We start from the raw sequence: 14,542 nt of genomic DNA on the forward strand, positions 1-14,542 counted from the left end.
AAGCAATGTATGGAAGACAAACTTCTCCAGAAGTCACTCTTTCTCTGATAAAATGCCTATCCACTTCAATGTGCTTAGTTCGGTCATGTTGGACTGGGTTATGGGCAATGTTAATTGCTGCCTAGTTATCACAGTACAACATCATAGGTTCTTCTGCCTGTACACCAATTCTTCTAATAGGGAATGGATCTAGAGAAGTTCTGAAACTCCATGTGCCATGGCCCTGTATTCAGCTTTAGCACTTGATCTTGCCACCACTGTTGTCTGTTTGTTTTTACTCTTCCACGAGACAAGGTTACCCCCAACCCCAACAAGGGTGCACACGCCTGAAGTTGATCTCCTATCATCAGGGCACCCTACCCAATCTGCATCTGTGTAAGCCTCTAGTTTCAACTATTCATGATCAATAAACAATATGCCTCTGCCCAGGTGTCCCTTCAGATAAGCAAGAATCTTGTCAACTGCCTCCAATGTTGGACTCATGGAGCATGCATGTATTGACTTACCACACTTACTGCATAGGAAATGTCTGGTCTTGTCATACACAAGTATAGCAGCCAACCCACAAGTCTCTGATATCTCCCAATGTCCTTTACTGGCTCACCTTCTGATGCATTGATTCTATGGTTCTGATCAATAGGGGTACTTATTGCCTTCGTTCCAAGCTTCCCTGTTTCTTGAAGAAGATCCAAGACATACTTCATTTGAGAGATAAAAATTCCATGTTTTGATCTTGCAACTTCAATGCCTAAGAAGCATCTCAGTACTCCAAGATCCTTAATCGGATTGAGCCTGAGTGTAGCCAAAAGCAATCAAGGCCTTTCTGAATCTGTCAAACCATGCTCTGGGAGATTGTTTCAAGCCATAAAGTGACTTCTTAAGCCTGCATACCTTTCCCTTTCAGCATCACTATAGAAGCCAGTAGGAAGATCCATATACACTTCCTCTTGCAGATCCCCATTTAGAAAAGCATTCTTCACATCAAGTTGAAACAAGGGCCAAGAGTATGTGGCAGCAAGAGAAAGAAGTATCCGAACAAAGGTCATCTTTGCAACTAGTGCAAAGGTCTCTAAGTAATCAATGCTATAGGTCTGTGTGTACCCTTTTGCAACAAGTCTGGCCTTGTACCTTTCTATACTTCCATCTGCCTTATATTTTATTATGTAAACCCATTTGCATCCAACTGTCTCCTTGCCCTCTGGTAGATCCACAATGTCCCATGTCTGATTCTTAATCAAAGCTTCCATCTCTTCCTGCATAGTTGTCTTCCACTCAGGTTTGGAAAGAGCCTCACTAACACCCTTGGGTATAGACACCGAGTCAAGAGAGGAAAGAAAAGCACGGTAGAAAGGAGAAAGTCCACTGTAGGATAGTACTGTAAAATACAATGAGCAGTACACTTTCTCTTCCCTTTTCTGAGAGCAATAGGAAGATTGAGTTTATCTGTAATAGGGTTAGTAGAATCAATAGGAACTGAAATAGTAGTGGGATCAAGAGGAATACCTAAATCCATGTCAGTTGAATTTGGAGTCTCCAAAGAACCAACAGGAAGTGATGTGAGTTCTACTGTAGTGGAATCAACCTCCCTCTGAAGTCTCTGTCATGAGTAATGCTGAGAAGCAGGACGCAAAGGAGGTGGTAAGGTAGGTGATACAGGAGGGTCAAGTACAGGAGTAGACACAGGGACTGAAATTGGGAGAGGAATAGACTGCTGACTCACTTCCCCAAAACACTCCCCCTGAGAAGGATTCTTTAAGAAGAAGTATGTGGATTCAAAAAAGGTGACATCCATGGTAACATACCGGCTCCCAAAGACTGGACCATAACAGCAGTACCCTTTTTGATTTTCTGCATATCCAAGGAAGACACACTTCTTTGCCTTGGGATCAAGCTTCTAGCGGTGGGGACCAAGGATATGTGCAAAGCAGACACACCCAAACACCCTGAGAGGAATATGAAACATCTCCCCCTCAGGAAAAAGGAGACTGAATGGGGTGCTGAATCCAAGTATATGAGAGGGCACCCTATTAATCAGATATACTACTGTGAGAACTACATTACCCCAAAACCGAACTGGAACTGTAGATGCGATCATCATGCTTCTTGCAATCTCAACAATGTGTTTGCTCTTCCTTTCTGCAACACCATTCTGCTATGGACTGTAGGGACAACTGCTCTGATAGACAACACCATATTCTAACAGATATGAGGCAAGGTGTTTTTCAAAATATTTCCTGGCATTGTCTGATCTAAACACCTTTATTCTTGTTCCAAACTGTGTTAACACCATCTGATGAAATTGCCTCACCAAGGATGGTACTTCATTGCGGGATCTCATCAGGTAAATCCAAGAGTATCGTGAGAAATCATCCACAAATAAGAGAAAATATCGATAGCCTCCCATAGAAGGAACATGGTAAGGTCCCCACACATCAGAATGAATAACATCAAAAGAAGAATAACACCTTTTATTACTAGGTTTAAATGAATGTCTACAATGCTTTCCAAGTTGACAACCTTCACACTCCAGTTGACAGACTAACAGACTCAAAAAGTTTTGGAAACAAAAGACTCAAAGAAGAAAAAGGTAAATGGCCCAAATGATTATGCCAAAACATAATTTGACCCATAGACCCTCACTTACTATCCCTACTGACATGATGACTCTGGTGAGAAGGAAGCACATCTAGGAGGTAGATTCCATTCACTTCACGACCACTCCCAATCGTCCTCTTTGAATCCAGATCCTACAAAATACAATGACTAGGAGAAAAAATTACTGAGGAATTCCGGTTCTTAATCAAACCTACTAAAAGATAACAAATTAGTGCTCAATCTGGGAACATGAAGGACAGAGGAGGAAGCACATCTAGGAGTTATGGGTCATGTGCTCTGAGGCTCCAGAATCTATAATCCAAGGAGGTCCCTCCTTACCTGAAGTAGAAACATAATTTGCAGTGACATGTGAACTATCTGTGTGAGCAAAAGAAGTAGAGTGGACTCCACCAGTACCACCTGGACCTTGCCGTCCGCTTGCTGCTGAACTGGAACTGGTTGTATCCCGCTAGTTCAGAAGTTGCCCATACCTCTCAAGTTCGGCCCTTACTACAACAACTGCAACAGACTCTAGAGCAGTTGTAGTAGGAGGGGCCGGAATGTCACCAGTAACTGCCATGTGAGCATTTCCCTTCTTATTTTTTAGTCTATTCGGCACAAGATGTGGGTGAAGCTTCCAGCAAGTATCTCTGTGTGTTTAGGCTTCTTACAGTAGTCATAGATCAAATCTCTTTTATCTTCTTTCTTGATTTCACTACCACCCCGATCTCCACTTTGTTTAGGTTTCACAGTACTCACCATGGCAGACTGATCAAAAACAGGATTTTTCATCATCACATCTCTCCTGCTCTCCTCCCCTAACACAAAGGCATATGCCTGGGAGAGGGTAACACTGTCCCTGGAAAGATGTTGTCTCGCAATATCATACTCAGGATTAAGGCCAACAAGAAATTCAAACACCCTATACTTCTCTAGATGTTCCTGATAGGTAGTTGCATCCTTAGTGGTTTCCCAAGCAAATGTCTCTAAATGGTCAATCTCCTGTTACAGGGTTTTAAGGGCTGAAAAATAGGCTGCAACAGATCCATAAAAAAATTTTATGGACCATATTTCCTTCCTTGTAGAAATAATCTGATTTCTCAACTGATAAGCCCTACCAACATTCTCCCTCTGTGAATAGGTTTCTACAACCCCATCCCATATTTTCTTAGCTGTATTTGCCCATAAAAAAAATTTTACTTATATGGGGCAACATGGAGTTACACAACCAAGTCATCACCATATAATTCTCCTGTACCACCGGGAGTTGCTAGTTTCGGGTTTCACTTCTTCACCAGTGATATACCCTAATTTCCCACGAGCACCAATGGCCATCTTTACAGATTGTGACCATTCTAAGTAATTTGCACCATCCAACCTAACTGTAGTAATGGTCCCAGTCCCGAAAAGGTCTCTAGCACCTCCTCCCACTGGTTCCATTTCACTCCTATGCTTGTCAAAAAGTGTAAAGAAAATAACTGAAACATGCAAGATCAAACGAAACACTTCTGGAACCAACAACACCTTTCTGGTGTCCTAGACTGTCTTCCCACAAAAGATTCCTTTTCTGCAGGACGGGAGAAAAGAGAGAAGAGGCAGCCGCTCTCTCTATAAGTCTCCAAATCAAGCAGGACTTGAGCTGCCCCCTACAGAAAACTCCAAGGAACCCTAAAAAATTAGGGCGCCACTTCCTAGGCCAAAATTGAAGAGTCCAACAAAAACAAGACTCTTCCCCTTTTTCCAATTTTTCCTGATTTTGATGAGAAACCCTAGACCAGCTACAGGGCAAACAGATCCACCAAAAAATCCAAAAACTGGGCTTACCTGAGATCTTCGATCAGCCTCTTAAATCACCATGCAGTCGGTCGATCTAGGGCTGCATGAGAAAACAACTTAAGGAACCTTCGGCCTGCTTTGATACCAAGTAGAAATCACTGATTGCAGATTTAGTTGAATTCCTTGTGAAGGAAAAGAAGAAGAAGATGAAGATTTCAGCAGGAGAAGAAAGGAGTAGGAAGTCAACCAGGATTCTTAGATTAACCCTAGCCGCCAACTCCTCATTATAATTTATACTTAACTTAAAGGATGAGATATTACAAGAATGCCCTTAGTAGGGCGGCTACTAAAGTAGCTGAACAGTCACAACTTAAAAACATAAACTAATGGGCCTAAAGCCCAACAACTTCCTAACTAAATAACTTAAAATAAGAATAAAAACAACAAAGCCCAACTCAACAACCTTAAATGGACAGATTAGTAATTTTATCTTCTCCGTCAACTCTGTTAATGGGAAAGAGCCCCCCCCCCCCCAAAGTACAGGGTGGTAATCTGTAATTTACCCTTTTTAATAGTGAAGTGGAACAACACAATCACTTCCAGCAAATCTTGCAACAAGTAGCTTTGCTTTCAGAGATACCATACATTCCTTTATCTACTCCAAGCCCATTCCAGGTAGAGAAATGACCATCTTACATTTTGTTGAATATATTTCTTGATAATGCTATAATTTTAAACCGGTTAACTTTATTCATAAGAATGCAAACAGCAACATACTGCACAAGAAGAAAGATGGTACTTTTATACCGTTCCCTCTATGTACCATTATTCCTAATGCTGGAAAGAAAATATATTGCCTTGTGGTTTTCATACTCCAACTTTGGATTCTACCAGTAGGCTAAAATATAAGTCTATTAGAAAGGATGAAATCCATATAATGACATCTAGAGAGTTAGAAAAATGACTTCCTCGAAAACATTATGGCTCTACAATTTCCATGTTTTTCCTACTTGAAATGACAGGACATGAGGGCATCATTAGTGTTACAAATGGATTAGATGCCCAAAGATCTTTGATCCGGCATGGAAATGTTGCAGTTAAACAAAAAATAGAAATTAATATAGAAATATATAAATTAATATTCAGAAGAAAACTACACCAAAATGCAAGATGACACAGCATATATGTAATAAATTGCAAACACTGGAATACAAAATACAAAATACAACCAAAAATGAAATATAAAAAAAAGAAAATGGTATGGCACAACAAAACATGCTACATGGCATGTAGGATACGAGGACACGCATGTTACATGCTGTAGATGGTACATAACCAAAACATGCCACGCATCTATATCATTTGTGACTGGTTTTGCACTGATTTGGATGAGGTTGTCAGAATCTAATTCTTATCTGATAATCTGACTTGGTATAATGGGAAAAGATGGATTCACAGAAACATTTAAAATGAGAAAAGAGAATGGATCCCTCCAGTAGCCCCTGTAGGCTATGCCATCTAATGTCAGGTTCTCCTATTCTTTTGCTTGGATCATATTATACACAAATATTGACCTGATCCCTACAACTAAAACAAAATGTGAAAATCCATACCTTTATTAGCTCACCTTCACAATAACCATCAAATTCTGCTCTGCAGAACAGGTAGAAAGCATAAAAGACAGAGTAAGACATTCACAACACCAGAAGAAAAAGATAAAATCACATAACAAAAAGGTTGACAGTGTTTCATACGCAGAAAGTTCTTTTTGTACACGCACTGCTTCAACTTGTACGACCATCTGAGCCTTCTTAACAGTTTCGTATAGATTTTGCATGTTTCCTAAAATTCCTGCCTACAATCAAATAACAGAAGTTCAATTTCCAAAGAAGACTACAAACCAAAAGATTCTTTGTTGTTTTTCCAGTTCAAACAAAATAGGCAAAGGCCATAATATAATTTTTTTCTCAAAAATGCAACATAATAATTAAAAACAGCTGATCGAAACACAACTGATAACAAAGTTCAGAACTTCAGGTCAGTAAGCGAATTGAAGAAAAAGAAAAGAAAAGACAGATAAATATTAATCAAATGACAACCATACTGGACAAAATATTATTTGGAAAATGGGATATATTATATGATTGTTGTCCACTAAAAGATCTTGAAAAGAATATCTAGAAACAGTAGTAATTTAAAAACCAGTATGCAGCCCTATAGATGCAGACACAACATTCACATCCATAAGGATGCTCACAAACAGCACAATGCAGTTAAATCATCACCCAAGCAATTGCTACAGCCTATAGAAAGATTTGCTTAGCCATGATCCCTTCAAATTACATTAGTTCTAGGCAGCTGATGACTATTATGCATATATCCTAAAGAATATTATGTAAATACCTCCTGTAGGTATAGTATTTAATTGCAATAACATATTATTTCATATAATTGAAATGAATTAGTATTTTCCAAAGGAAATCATGAAAAGAGCTCCAGGTGCAACTTGTGGATTGGGTGCACAAATACAGCCATGTAAATGTTATACCTATATGGACAGTGACAGAAATTACAATCATCATATTGAGACCATTTTAGTTCTTTAATTGAAATGAAGGAAGGAGAATATGGTGAACCATATGACCTTAGCCCCTTTTTTCTTTCCAAACTTTCTTCTTCTTGTCTTCTTAGACCACAGGTCTAAGTTTCTTCACTATTCATTCATGACTTTTTTTTTTTATTTTTCTAAATATAAAAAGACTTGAAACTTGTATAGAATTGAAGAGGGGCGGGCAGTCCTAGATGGGGTGGAGGTAAAGGAAGAGTTCAAGGATGGGGGGCAAGGTAAAGGAAGAGTTTACATTGGAAGGGCTTACAGAAAGGGACAGGAGGGAAGAACTTGAAGGGGAAACAAAAAGTAGATAAAGAAGTTGTGCTGCGTCAATAGGAAAGTTACAAGGCTAGCTGCAGGGTAGGGGTATCAGGTAACTAGATAGAAATATAAGGAGCATGAGAGGAAATAAGGGGAAAACAAGGATACAAAATCTTTATCTAAAGTTCTAAACAAGGTTTCTATTGTGGAATTAAGATTGATGATCAGGAGACACCCTAAACTAATCATTTCCAATACCTTGGATCAATCATCAACAATGAAGTAGAAATTAAAGACAGGATTGCCTATAGAACTAGAGAGGTGCACTTGTGCATCTGATTTGCTGTGTAACTAGGATATACCAATAACACTAAAAGAATAATTTTATAAGATAACTATAAGATCAGCATTATTAGATGGGACAGGGTGTTGTGCAATCAAGAAACATGTTCAAAAATGAGTGTATCTATGATGATGATGCTGAGATGGAATGCCAAGAATAGAAAGGACAGAATTAGAAATAAACACATTAGAATTCTCATAGGAATAACCTGACTGGTGACAAGATGAGAGAAAGTCAACGGAGATGGTTTGGTCAAGTGCACAGATGACAAATGACTGCATCAATGATGGGTGACTGTAAAAGAGTAAGGGTAAGACCAAAGAAGTCATGGGCTCAAATAGTGAGAAATGATCTTCAAATTTGAAAGAAAAAATGGTTCTTGATAAGTAACAATGGTGAGAAGATTTGTGTAGCCAACCCAAATAGTTGGGATTAAGGTAGACTAGAGTTGAGAATTGTTAAAATCTCCTTGGTAGAGATCTCCCATCATTTGTGGTGAAGTAAAATTAAAGTAGGTACTTTGATAATGTTAAAATAATTTAGTTGTTGGTGTTAGGGTCTGTTTGGCTAGTTAAAGTGTTTTTTTATTTCGTTTTTTCACTTCTGTTATGTCTGTTATTGTACTCAGGGGCACAAGGGTCTTTTCCCTTGTTATTTCTGCCGCCCCATATATATTATAATAAAGGCTGGCGCCGCCAGTACTGTTACATCGCAAATCCCTTCTCTTCTGCTCTCTCTTCTCTCTTCTTCTCTTCTCTTCTCTTCTCTTCCTATTATTTCTGGCCGGCCATACTGTCAAGATGGTATCAGAGCGGGAATACTGACTAAAGAGAGCAGATCGAACAACCTTTACTGAGAGAACAGATCGAACAGACCTGCTGAACCTGGGTGGAACAGAGATCTGAATCTGGACTGAGGAAAACAGCTCTACAACTGGTACAGTTTTTCCATTCTCTTCTTTACCCTTCTTGGTCGTGTACCAAGTGAAAACCAAATGAATCTGGGCTGCTGAATGCTGTCGGATCTGTATACCTCTGTTTCTTTTTGGATCGTGTGATCCTGTTCATGTGTTAAGACGACTGTAGGTCAAGGATGACCTGTCATCTCAATAATTTGACTTGATTATAAGTGATAAGGATCTCTCCTGCTGATTAATGGCTTTAGACATTCTGGAAGGCTGGTAGGTTGGGACTGTTAAAACTGTACAGGTCTGAAATCTGCCGAATATTGCCTCTGTTTTGTCCTGAATTTGGTACTGTTTGTGCTCAGCCTGTTTTTTAAAGCCAAGTGTGTGGGTGTGGACTGAGTGGAACATTGTTTTGTGGAGTAAGGAGGGGTCCTAAGTCCGGTGTTTGGGACTGATTATCTGTTTTGACTATGTCGTCTGAGAATTCTGCTACTTCAGAGATTTCAGGGAGCCACAATGGAGTGGGTGGGGGAATGGATATGAGTTTTCCCATGGCTGTTATTCCCTTTGATGGTCTGAACTACCTTGAGTGGTCTAGGGGAATAAAACTCTACATCACTGTTAGGGGGAAAATATGATACATCAATGGGAGAGTGAACTCTATTCTGATTTGACATCGATATGGAAAGAACTTGATCACTATCAGAATGTGAATTGGAAGTGTGATGAAGATGCAAAGGCATATAAGTCACTTGTATCTCAGCAACGAGTTTTTACCTTCCTCTTAGGGCTGAATCCTTCATATGAGTCCATCAGGGTGTAGATCTTGGGTAGTAAAGACTTGCCATCAGTTCAGTAGGTGTATGCCTTGGTGCAGTCAGAAGAGAGTAGAAGTGCGATGAATGGTGTAGAAGGGGAGTCAGTTGCCCTAGCTGTCCGGGGAAATTCAGACACAAATGTCGGAGGTGGTTTTAAAAAATGTGACTCTCAGAAAAAAACAGATGATACGAGCAAACTTTGGTGCACTCACTGCCAGAAGACACGACACATGAGAGATACATGTTGGGATCTCCATGGAAAACCTAAATGGGCACAGGATTTGGGTAAGAAGTCAACACCTGATCAGGGCAAGAAACCAGGCCAGCAAAATCAAAAAAGGTATAACTCAGCTAATATGGCATCAACAGAGACTAGTCCTTTGGTAACTCAGGAGAGGCATCCCAGTTCTGACCCTAAGGAAGATATTATCAACTCCTTTCGTGAACATTTGGAATTGTATAGTAGGACTCTCCGCCAGATGGATTCTGGTCCTACTCCCTCTACCTCGTTTGCGTCTACATCAGGTAATGCTGCCACAACCTTCCATGTGTCATCTCATACCAATGATTCTCCTTGGATTATTGACTCCGGAGCCTCAAACCACATGACCGGTAAGTCAAATTTGTTTCAGACATATAACCTTCTCTCTAGGAGAGATAAGGTAAGACTAGCTGATGATTCTTTTTCTACCATAGCTGGCCGAGGTACCATACCTCTCCCACTTGGCCTTACTCTTCCTAATGCACTGCATGTTCCGAAATTACCTATTAGTTTTCTGTCCATTAGTAGTCTAACTCACTCCTTGAACTGCTCAGTCACTTTTTTTCCGTCTTCATGTGTGTTTCAGGATTTGGCCTCGGGGAAGACGATTGGTAGAGGAAGCATGGTGGATGGTCTCTACGTGTTGGAGAATAATGCTGGTCTTGTGGCTACAGAGTCCATGAGTTCGTCAAATGAGAGTCAAGCCTATTTATGGCAGAGTCATCTAGGTCATCTTTCTTTTGAGTCATTAAAAGTTATGTTTCCAAAGTTGTTTGAGTCCTTGTCAGTGAGTCAGTTACAGTGTCAGACTTGTCAATTGAGTAAGCATTGTAGAATTTCTTTACCTTTGCGAAATAAAAGATCTGAATTTCCATTTCATATTGTTTATTCTGATGTTTGGGGCCCTGTTACTCTACTTACTGAGGCTGGCTATAAGTACTTCATTACCTTGATTGATGATTATTCTAGATACACTTGGGTTTACCCTATGCGATCTCGAGATGAAGTGCCAAAAATTGTGAAAGATTTTCAATGCATGGTGTTCACTCAGTTCCAAACGGAAATCCATATCTTCCAGTCGGACAATTCGAAGGAATATTTCCATAGTGATCTCACGGAGTTTTTTGCTTCGAGTGGGTCACTTCAGCGAAGCTCTTGTGCCAGGACACCCCAACAAAATGGTGTGGCTGAACGGAAGAACCGCCACCTTCTCGAAGTAGCTCGTGGCTTATTAATTCATATGAATGTGCCAAAATGGTTTTGGATGGATGCAGTCATGTGTGCTACTGCTCCAAGTCTAGCTTACATAACAACCCTGGCCTGCCCTCCCTCTTCCTTGAATCTATCAGTTCGTTAGCCACCAGAACATTGTCTAGCATTTGCCTGTCAGGCACAAAAGCAAACTGATTTTTTGAAATTACTGAATCAAGAACTTTCTTTAAGTCTTTCAGCTAGGACCTTGGCCAAGATCTGAAAGCAACTGTTCAATAAACTAATTGGCTGAAAGTCCTTGACATTTGTTGCACCCTCTACCTTGGGTATTAGAGAGATGAAGGTTGCATTCAGACTTCTCTCCAGAGCAACATTGTAATGAAAGTCCTGAAAAACCTTCATCAAATCACCCTTCACCACCTCCCATCATTTCTTGTAGAATAAGTTAGTTAAACCATCCGACCTTGGTGATTTATCTATTTCCATATTTTCAATCACTTGCCACACTTCCTCCTCTGAGAAAGGAGCTTCTAGCTCCCTTTGTTGCTCCTTTAAAAGCCTTTTGAAAGCCAGATTGACTGGGAGGGGTCTTCTTTTCTAGTTTTCTTTGAACAAATCTGAAAAATACCTTGTGGCAATGTTTTTCATGTCTGTTCAAGTTTCTCCCACCTCACCATCTAATTCCAACCTCTCCAGCTGATTGAACCTTTGCCTTGTGTTTTCCATCTTGTGGAAGAAACTAGAATTTGTCTCCTGTTTTGAACCATTTAACTTTAGCTCTTTGTCTCCATTTCAGCTTATCTTCATAGGCTAGTCTGTCTAACTTCAGTTTAGCTTCTGCCCTCTTTCTTTTACCCACTTCTGACAAAGGACTCCACTCTTCAGCCAAATCAACTTCCTTGATAGCTTCTAGACACAACCTCTTTTCGAGCTCCACACCACCTTTGGATTCCTGTTTCCAGAGTTTCAGATAATCCTTAATGAGGCTGAGATTTTTTTTTTTTTTTTTTTTGCAAAAATGAAAGAGCTTGTTCCATCAAGTTGAACTTCTGACCACTTGGAAGAAAGTAGATAGATCAGCCCCTCTTCTTCAAACCATGCATTTTCAAACTTGAAAGGAACTTTCCTTGTCCTCTGAATTCCACACACAAGCTGAATAGCAGAGTGATCAGAAACCGGCCTAGGGAGAGCAACCTGTTTTAGAGTTTGAAAAGAATCCTCTCATCCAGGAAAGACCAAGAATCTGTCCAACTTTTCCAGAACTGGATTATCCTGATTGTTTATTGGGCCCCTACAAGTGGGAGATCAAGGAGTTCAAATTGATTGACAAAATCTGCAAATCTCCTCATGTCCCTTGATCTACGAGTTCCTCCCTTCTTATCCTTCAAAAATCTTACAACATTAAAGTCCCCTCCAATCACCCATGGTAAAGCGGTCCCACCTCTAGCTGCCGCCAAGTCCTCCCACAATCTCTCTTTCTCTGAGTTTATAGTTGGACCATAGACATTTGTAAACTAACCCTGAACTCAAACTCCAAAATCACTGAGATTGAGAAATCCCCAGCCTGAGAAGAGACCAGTTTGCATTTTGAAGAATTCCAGAGAATTAATAGACCCCTTGCTGTCCCTCTGGCTGATTTAGTCACCCACCTCACTTGGCCTTGACCCCAAACACGTCTGATTAGACCTGCATCTACCTCCTCCAGTTTTATTGCATGAAAGAACACTATATCTGACTCCCACCTTCTAAGCAAATTGTAGATCACCAACCTTTTCCTGCCTGACCAGACTCCTAACATTCCACGAAAGTACTTTCAGATCCATCTGAAAACAAAATGGAAAACCCCCAGCCCCTGAACCTTACAGCTTTTTCCCCCTCCACCCCTAGATGACCCCTCCCCCTTCCCTGCTTTATCATTTAAACTCCAGGGAAGACACAACATTTCTCTGTTTTTCTTCCCTCCCTGATTCCCTTTCTCTCCTTTTGATTTTTCCTTCTCTTCTAGCCATCTTTTCTCCATATTTTCCAAATATCTTACTGTTTCTTCCTCCAAGCCTACAATTCAGACTCCCAGGAATTTTCCTAAGCCTACCAGCTTCGAGTTTACCGAATAAAATAAATTTTAATCATACTGATTTGGTGGGTCCCATCCACTGTCAAAAACAAACTTCAATGATCTAATCAGTGGGGCCCACTGTTAAAACAATCTTTAACACTCCTGATTTGTAACCCATATTCTAATGAACTGATCAGTTGGCCATACCCACTGTTAAACCAAAATCTACCTTATAGTGGGTCCCATCCACTATCAAAAACAGAAATCAATGATCTAATCAGCGGGCCTACTATTAAAACAAACTTTAACACTCCTGATTTGTAACCCATATTCTAATGGTTGGATCAGTGGGCCATACACGCTGTTAAATCAAAATTTACCCTATAGTGGGTCCCATCCACTGTCAAAAATATAATTCAATGATCTAATCAATGGGGCCCACTGATAAAATAAATTGTAACACCCCTGATTTGTAACCCATATTCTAATGCTCTGATTAGTGGGCAATACCCACTGTTAAACAAAGGTTTAAACCTATAGTGGGTCCCATCCACTGTCAAAGATTGTGGGATCCATTCACTATTGTAGCAAGCCCATGATTAAGTGCTGGCCTATTTACAGCATCATTGTTGGGCCCATTAATCACTTGAGAGCCCAATTGAATGGGTCTGTTCATAATTAATAGTCTTGTTTATTATGATTCGGCCTGCCCTTGAGTTCTATTAGTCTAATAACAGCAAAGAAGAAAGAAGAAGAAGAAAGAAGAAAGAAAGAGAGAGAGAAAGGAGGAGAAAAGGAGAGAAGAAAAGTCTGGTTCAAATGAGAGAAAAAATTACCTCTCCCATTCGGCCAGATATGTTTTATATTACTAACATAATGGAAAAGACACATGTGCCCCTACTTAAGTGTGAGACACTAGTTATAACATAATATTACACATCAGCAACCTCAACATAAGTATAAAGACAGAAATACCCCTACATACTCGACACTAACACTCCCCCTCAAGCTGATGAGTATATATCATATAATCCCAGCTTGTTACATATGTAGTCCACTCTTCCCCGACTCAACCCTTTAGTAAATAAGTTTGCCCACTGGTTCCCTGTGTTAACATATGCAGTGTCTATCACTCCACTCAGCACATTCTCTTTCACAAAGTGACAGTCAACCTCTATGTGTTTGGTTCTTTCATGAAACACCGGATTAGAAGAAATATGAACTACAGCCTGATTGTCATAGTAGAGCTTCATTGGAGTGTTAACATTGTATTCTATCTCCTGTAGAAGGTTCCTTAGCCTCTTTTCATTGGTTCACGTTTCACAAGGCATATTTATCATGAAAGACTTTAACAACATTAAAGATTTCATTGTGACATGTTGCTTTATCATTGGTCCATTTATGTTTGAGTTATGATTCAGCAATTTTCATATAATGCACACAAATTTTACCTAATGTTTTTTGTTTTATCATGTTTGGATTGTTAACAAACAATACAAGTTTCTCTTGCATAAATGAATGTGTTTATGTGTATTTGAGAGAGAGAGAGAAAGAGGTTGAAAGTAAGGGTTTAAGATGTATTTATTGAAATGAATAAATGTGTCAAGACTTTATATTTGTTAATGAAAGAAATATGAATTAGAACGGAAGGTCTCCATATAATCATAAAAGTAATATCATATTAATTTTAAGAGATGAAAT

The 14,542-nt window shown here is 39.7% G+C and overlaps 1 protein-coding gene across 1 annotated transcript in view; it reads right to left on the reverse strand.

The window, feature by feature from the left end:
- The window catches only part of LOC104609113 (nucleoid-associated protein At4g30620, chloroplastic-like), a 30,028-nt gene that overhangs the window by 10,698 nt on the left and 4,788 nt on the right, over positions 1–14,542 (reverse strand). Inside the window, exons 3-4 of the mRNA XM_010275334.3 lie at positions 6,126–6,226; positions 5,985–6,024 (exon numbers count right to left, since the gene is read on the reverse strand). Of these exons, the coding sequence (XP_010273636.1) occupies positions 5,985–6,024; positions 6,126–6,226 (141 nt within the window). The remainder of the gene's footprint in view (positions 1–5,984; positions 6,025–6,125; positions 6,227–14,542) is intronic.

The sequence above is a fragment of the Nelumbo nucifera genome, chromosome 8 (assembly GCF_055504915.1).
Source record: "Nelumbo nucifera cultivar China Antique chromosome 8, China Antique-T2T, whole genome shotgun sequence".
Taxonomy (NCBI): Eukaryota; Viridiplantae; Streptophyta; class Magnoliopsida; order Proteales; family Nelumbonaceae; genus Nelumbo; species Nelumbo nucifera.